The 7253-nt window shown below is 46.5% G+C and overlaps 1 protein-coding gene across 1 annotated transcript in view; it reads right to left on the reverse strand.

Annotated features, from left to right (window-relative positions):
• Positions 1–179: 179 nt before the first annotated feature.
• The window catches only part of LOC102214119 (uncharacterized), a 21397-nt gene continuing 14323 nt past the window's right edge, over positions 180–7253 (reverse strand). Inside the window, exons 4-5 of the mRNA XM_013915565.1 lie at positions 5629–6501; positions 180–5018 (exon numbers count right to left, since the gene is read on the reverse strand). Coding sequence (XP_013771019.1) covers positions 4445–5018; positions 5629–6501 — 1447 coding nt within the window. The 3' untranslated portion in view covers positions 180–4444. The remainder of the gene's footprint in view (positions 5019–5628; positions 6502–7253) is intronic.

A 7253-nucleotide genomic window follows, 5' to 3' on the forward strand; every position in this document is an offset into this window, starting at 1 on the left:
GAGTTTTTAGGACTTCCTGATAATCATGAATTACAGTCGTCCAGCCTGGAAGTAATAAAAGTGTGGAGTAGTTTTCCTGCAGCCCATTTTGTCTCATTTTCTGCTGAAACCAAACTTTAGTCTTTGTTTTTTCTTAATCATGGCAGTGATGCAGTCATGTATTTGTGTTTATGTGCAACAAATGTGATCAAATCACCACAAAGAAAAAGACACAGGAAAGCCCAGGGGCGGTAGCCTCATCCCTGCACAGGTGTTCATTTCTCCTGCTAGAGGAGGTCAGTGGGGCCCAGGGAGTCTCCTCACAGCTTCATTTTGCTTTTCCTGTTAAATGATGACTTTCACGGGGATTAGAGGTGACGCTGTGCAAAAAAAGCCCCATCCAGGAATAGTCTAACATGAGGGGTAAAAGCCTTCATCAGTCATTAACTGTGTCCCGATTAACATTCACCTCAAAGACATTCAGACAGTCCAAACAAGAAGCTGCAGCTTTAAAAATAGAGGCATGTGAATGAAACACTCCAATCCTCTGTGGATGTACCGGGAAGTCTGACAGGTGCATTTAAGGCCCGACCAAATCCTGTCGGTTTACACAGATCATCATCAACGTCGTCACTGAAGCCTTTCTGTGTGCGGCTTGCCTCAAGCTGCTCATGGCAAAAAAAAACATCATCTTATCCCAGCAAGGCTAAAAATCCAGAATTTCAAACATCACGAGCAACTCTGAGGCCAGATTTACTAATCAGGTGCATTCAGCAGGTGATCCACCAGCAGTGCACCAAATTTACACAAAGACACAGCCAGTTTAGTTCAGTAACAGGCAACGCAACCAGGCAACTGAGCAACAGAGCACCAAGCAGGTCAAAAATAAGCGATGACAAACGTGACGCAGTGCATTTGCAGATTCACATCAGTTCTACCATCTAAACCTGAACTCACGAACAGCTGACGAACAGCTGACCTGAAGGATGCTCAAACATTTCCTCACACGATCCGAGTGTTAGTGAGGTTACTGTTACTGCTCCCTGCAGCCAGAAGCTGCAGGCATTTCTCTAACACAGGTCAGAGCTCCTTAAAACGACATTTCACACTCTGAGCTCTCTGATACTCTTAAATTTAACACTCTGAATTCAACACCAGCAGGCCTCCGTCACACAGGCCCAGAGACCTGGTCGCTGACTGGCTGCTGGAAGCTGCTGGAGGTTTACAGTGCTGCACCTGAAACCTCCATGAGATTATTTGGATGAGCAGCAGATTTCCGCAGTCGTTGAGTGTCCGCACAAAAGAAGAAAAACATCTCATGTGGAGTCAAACGTTTTCCATTTCTCTGTTTGTAGAGCAGTGATGCAACCCGAAAAACACCAACCAGAGAAAATCTGACTCCAACGTAAAAACTCTGCTCTACTGTGGCAACCAAAACATGCAACTTTTATTCTGAAGGCGAGTTTGAGCAGCGGTTGGTGAGTGTTTGCAGACGTGTCAGCAATCACAGACATCTGTGGGGCAGCGCCCTCTTTACAGCTGATTTCACTCAAGGGTTTCTGGCAAACTGGTTGGAGATGCTCATTTGTCCCTAGCAATCTCAGGTTGCCGGAGGTCACTGATTGGTCCCTGTGTGAGGGGCCAAGACCTTATTACAGTATCTCGTCAACAGCAGCTTCATGAAAACCAGAAAAAGGCCTAAAAGTGATGAACCGTTAGTAAATCTGGCCCTCGTTCCTCATTTTCACTTTTACATCAAGAACAACAAGACTAAATGTGAGGACGATTAGCCTGTCATCAGTGACCTGACATGTCTGCGATGTCTTTGGAAGGTGCTGCCTGTCCCATTTTTTAGCTCAGTGAATGATAACCACATTCATCATGTAATGATTGAACAGCAGAACCACTGCTGGGATGACTGACAGCTCCACCTGCCTCCCCGCTGGCTGCACTTCGCTTTGGATTCAGAGGGAAATCTCCTGGATTGCTTTGCTTTTCAGCACAAACAGAGCTGAAGCGGTGACAAACGGCGGCGGGGAGCGAGGAGAAAAACGTCTCCAGCATGTTTATCCTCCTCAGAAAAGCCAAAGATGGCAGGGGGAGGATTACAAAAGAAGAAGTCTGTACTCTGAGCAGAAATAAACCCAGTGTGAGACAAAGACGACCAATCATCTCAGCCGTGGTCTTGCTGTTTATGGCACTTAAAACCGAACTACCTGATGATTAAAAATGTTACACATAAAACCTCTGCATGAGTCTAAGACTGCATTTACAATCAAAATCTGGCTGCATAAATAAAAATCAAACTCAGCCATTATTATACATTTAAACACTCCAGCCCGCTCTCGCTGGCAGGGCGTCAAATAACGGCGTCTGTCAAACCGCTGGTGTTAGAAAAACCACAGACTGTATATAAAAGATGGACCCAACCACTGCACTAACAGTTGGTTTAACAAGCCCCCATGTGGAGCCTCCGATTGAGCATTTTAGCGGAGCCCCAGCTGGGCCTAAAAACGAGACTCTTTTCTATACTACAACCTGAGTTAGCGACTGTATGTTATTGTCATTTTTCACATGTAGCTGAAAAAGCAGTGGCTCCATCGTGTTTCCACATTCACCTAACGAATCAAAGCTTTCTGGTTCAGTCGTGGGAGGAGAGACATATCCCTTTGAGGTTGTGTCAGGAACAGTAAGATTCCCCCAAATCAAACACGCTGAAGTAGCTGTTTATTAAAAGAGCCTCAAACAGTAGAAGAGAGTGTAAATAAATAAATCTTTGTCGTGATTCAGTGATTTCCCAGCACTACATGCTCCCTGCCTGTCTCTGCAGCCTCTGTGTGCTGAGATCTCTGCACTCCATGTTCCATCTGTGCCACACATTAGCTGTTAATAGCGCTACATTAATTGCACCACCCTCCAGCCTGTGCCAGTTGAAGCCACCGAGGTTAGCAACCTGCGGCTGGGAGCATCGCACAGACACAGATACCTAATGATCAGCGCTAAATAACATAATAAAATCCCAGCAAACTCTCGCTCTGCCTTCATGGACAGTCTGTTAGTAGAGTGACCTCACAGCAGCCATGTTATTGATCGGATGATGTCGTATAAAATGCTTCAACAGCTCAAAAACAGTCCAGATGTCCAGTTCAGGTGAAGCTAGCAGACAGCTAGCAGCTAGAGCAATCTGTGTCACCATCCACCTGTCAGTCAAAGAGGCCACGCCCCCAATAATCTAAACAAGTGAGGTCCTAAACCCCCCCCCGGTGTAGGGTGAATGCAAACGTGTTTATTTCTGCTGTAAAGTTTTAACGTGGGAGTCTATCACTGCTGGAGCCCCTGCTGGACGTTAGAGGAACTGCATATTAAGCACTGACTGCACACGTGCCGAGTATCCTGAAACATCTTTTCAGTGTGTCGTGATGCAAACATATTTTAACCCAAACATGACCGCGGTATTTGGTGGATAAAACCAGCCGGCAGAATTTTATTGATCACTGCCAACTCTCCTGCTTCTACATGTGAATTTGGCAGCTGTTTCAAATTTGACCCTCACCAAAAGACACGTGACAGGTATCAGTGAGACACCAGCAGGTTTGACAGAACAGCCGTATTTGACTCCCTTTGAATGAAGGCGCGTTAAACATAGAATATAGCATGTATCTGTAAGCATATTGCTCATTTATAACATTCACAATTTCAGTCTAAGTGATAAATAAACCATTTAAATTAAACTCTATTGTTAAATCCTTCAATTAGTTGTTCACACTCGTCACACACACTCACATATATATATATTAATACTTTGCTCAATAATTATCTCCATGTTCAAAATATACTATCACACTGTTAAATACACTGTAAACTTGGCTGTGATTATAAAACACACCATAGACTGTAGAGATCAAACTCAGCCAGTTTGTAAAAGTCCGTCTTCAAAGACGTGGGGGAGCAGGCGAGACGTTTACACTCTTACATCCGTAAAAATCAGAGAGCAGCAGAAACCACTTTCTCCTACTCAGATCACTTTACGGATCACTGTGATTTAATTCCAGCATGGCTCTAATAGTATAAGATGTGAAATCAGTCTGAAGGTGGATCCTCCCTCAAGAGTACGTTCAGCAGAATAAAACTCCAACAGAATTATTCGGATCTGTTATTTTAACAGACGTGGATGTAACGTGTGAGTGAAAAAAAACAACCGACAGTCAGTAAAACTGTACAGGAACGGTGCTGTTTCTGTGAAGACCGTCCCAACTTAAAGTGATATATGATAATAACAATAACTTGTTGACTAACTGAAGAAAATGCAACGCAGCCTTTACAAGGTCATCCAAGGCAACGGCAGCAGCGAGACACAGAATTCGGAACGGACAGGCAAAAGCTGCAGGTCTACAGGAGCTAAAGGTCGCCTCTACCTTTCTTCAGCCCATCAAAAGCTTCTCCAAACAAGCTTTTCTTTCAGAAATCAGCCGGATGACGATGACGATGGTGACGACGATGAAGACGATGAAGATGAAGGGGTGGGTCTGTACATCTCGCCACCTCCGAGTTCAGTAAACCTTCCCGCCAATGACGACATCGCCTCCCTCTCTTTGTCCTTCTTGCTTCCCGTGCACACCGACCTCTGAGCAGGTTTAAACTGCCACGTCACCTTCTTCGTCAATGACTGCTCCACGGTCGACATCCTCTTCAACGGTGGAGTGGCGGGTTGAGTTGCCATGGGGACGGACGGTGTTGCTGCCATGCTGGTGGTAACCCCGGAAACTCTCTCTGCTATGCCGTTGTTGTTCCTGTCTTGCTCCGTGAAGAGCTCGCTCAGCACTTCGGGTTCAGTGGTTTCTCCGAATAAGTCCCAGTCAGGTTCAGCGGGCAGCCGCTTCGGACGGCCAGATTTGCTCCCAGTAGCGGAGGTCCTTGACGAGCGGCTCGGATCGGAGTCGGACAGGTCCGAGTCCCAATCGCTGTCCCCTGCCACTGAACCGCAACCCAGCACAGACACATCAGCAGCTCCCGAACCTGAGCTCTCCGAATCGGACTCCCTAAAAAACAGAAGAGAAAGCCAGATGTACCCCTCTGGTATCTTCATCATTTGTGCTTTTTAAAAGCACTAAAGCTCTGCTTTTAACCTGGTGCTCATCAGCGCAGGCTCATTCAGACTGATGCGAGTGATTGATTGGAATGTTGGTAATCTGTGTGTGATTATAAATCAAACTGATTATTTCAAACCTTTACCAATCTGTCTCAGAGTGATTGCAGTCAGTCTGAGTCAGACTGTGATGGGAGACAGGTTGCCTCTCACAGGGGAAGATATTACCTTCGGGCAACTAGAATGTCGCCAGTTGGTCACCAAACATTCAATGCAATCACTGAGCAACCACCAATTTCTCCTGGTGGTAAGGAGGCCGGCAACCTATTTTTACTCTAGTGTCACTGAGACATTAGCTGACAGTGAAAAGATTGCACAAGAAACCAAAACTGAATGGATGATCGGATGATTGGATGGATGGATGGATGGATGATCAGATGGATGATCGGATGACTGGATGGATGGATGGATGATCGGATGATCGGATGATCGGATGGATGGTTTTTATAAATTAATACATCTCTTTCAGCTGAGAGGTGAAGTGTAGACGAGTGCATACTCACTTGCCGCTGTAGGCTGTAGTTCCTGGAGGGCCCAGCAGGAGGCAGGCTGGAGCTGCCAGGTAGACGAAGCTGTCGGTGCACAGGAAATCTCCCTCCTCTGGCTTCTGTGGGGCGAGCTGTGTTGGCTTGGCGTCCCAGTTGGGGTTAGGCGGATCCACGTGTGTTTTCGTGCCGTGTGTGTGGTGGTGTATACTGTCCTTTTTCACGTTGTGGGCTTCTGTCACCGTGGTGACTTCACCTTTGGAGGCAGGTCTTGCAGACACAGCAAGGTAAACAAAGCTGTCCGACTGGACGAAGGGATCTATGTCGCCACAGTCCAGCCCTGATGTTCTGATTGGCTTCTGGTTGGGATCTAGAAAGTGTTTGATTGGCTGCTTTGAAGGAGACAGAGGAAGAGGGGAGTCTATTCCCATGAGGGTGACTTTTTTCCTGGGGGGCATGTCCTCAATTCTCAGAGCCATGGAGCTCTTAATAACGCTCTGCTCTAACGGCTTCTTGATGACTGAAACCATTCCCATCTTCCCATCCTTCCTTCTGTCCTCGCCTTCTCCCCGCTCTTCATCCTCCTCCATGTTTCCGCGCCCCGCCTCCTCCCTCTCGCCTTCGATGTCTTCTTGCGAGCACGTGTTGAGGAGTGACGGGTAGCACCACTGTAGCTCCGCGCTCTCCTCCCTCCCCCACTCCTTTAACCCTCCATCGTCCCCATCTTTCTCCAGTGACGTGCTGCTGCTGCCCAGGTCGGAACCACTGATTGGCTGGTCACTGTCAGAGCCGGCCTCCTCCTGGCTTTGATTGGATAAGGAGAGGAAAACGCCGCTTGAGTCGGACTCCAGCGTCAGGTTGGAGTCTGGAGAGCTGTCCTCTTTAGCAGAGCTGGAAAAGAAGAAAAGGACAGAAGGCGGTGAAGCATCCCCATGTGTGCTCAGCCCCCCCGAAGCCTTTAAAGTGATAACCCACTTTTCAGATCAAGGCCATTGATTTGTTTTAGCCGCACAGCCCCAAGCCATCGGCACAGATATCCCGGGTGATGGACACATCACTACAAATACATTCACTTTCTAAATTTTGCTGCGGCTGTGACACGGTTTGGTTTGTGTCTTTATTTGTAAGCCATGAGGAATGATCAGGTAGAGACAGGAAAGTTAACTGTGCAGTTTTTAATCAGTTTCTAATAAAACGTGTGACGCCTGCAACAGCTTCATATGAATGATTTCATAACAATGCTGATTACAAACACAGTTACAGCAGCTCCAGCCCTCAAAGCTCAGTTTGAAGAATATGATTAGAGATCATTTAGTTGGATGACATTTAAGCTTAAATGATTCAGCTCATCAAGGTACAGCTCGCTCTGTTCTGGGACGTTCACACAAAAGCTAATAACAGCGAATAAAACAGCAGCTCGAGTCCATTAAACAGACAGTCTGATGTTTTTATTGCTCAGTGTATATACTGTACATCACTGTTTGTGCTGCAGTTCCTCAATTTCAGTTTCTCACATGTGATCATTTCAAAGGCAGTGACATCACTGGATTCACTGCACAGCTGCAGTAACTTCGGTCATGATTATTTTAATAATGGATTGCATTTATATAGCGCTTTTCGAGACCCTCAAAGCGCTTTACAAT

This window comes from Pundamilia nyererei, unplaced genomic scaffold, assembly GCF_000239375.1.
Source record: "Pundamilia nyererei isolate P.nyererei 1_Seehausen unplaced genomic scaffold, PunNye1.0 scaffold00324, whole genome shotgun sequence".
Taxonomy (NCBI): domain Eukaryota; kingdom Metazoa; phylum Chordata; class Actinopteri; order Cichliformes; family Cichlidae; genus Pundamilia; species Pundamilia nyererei.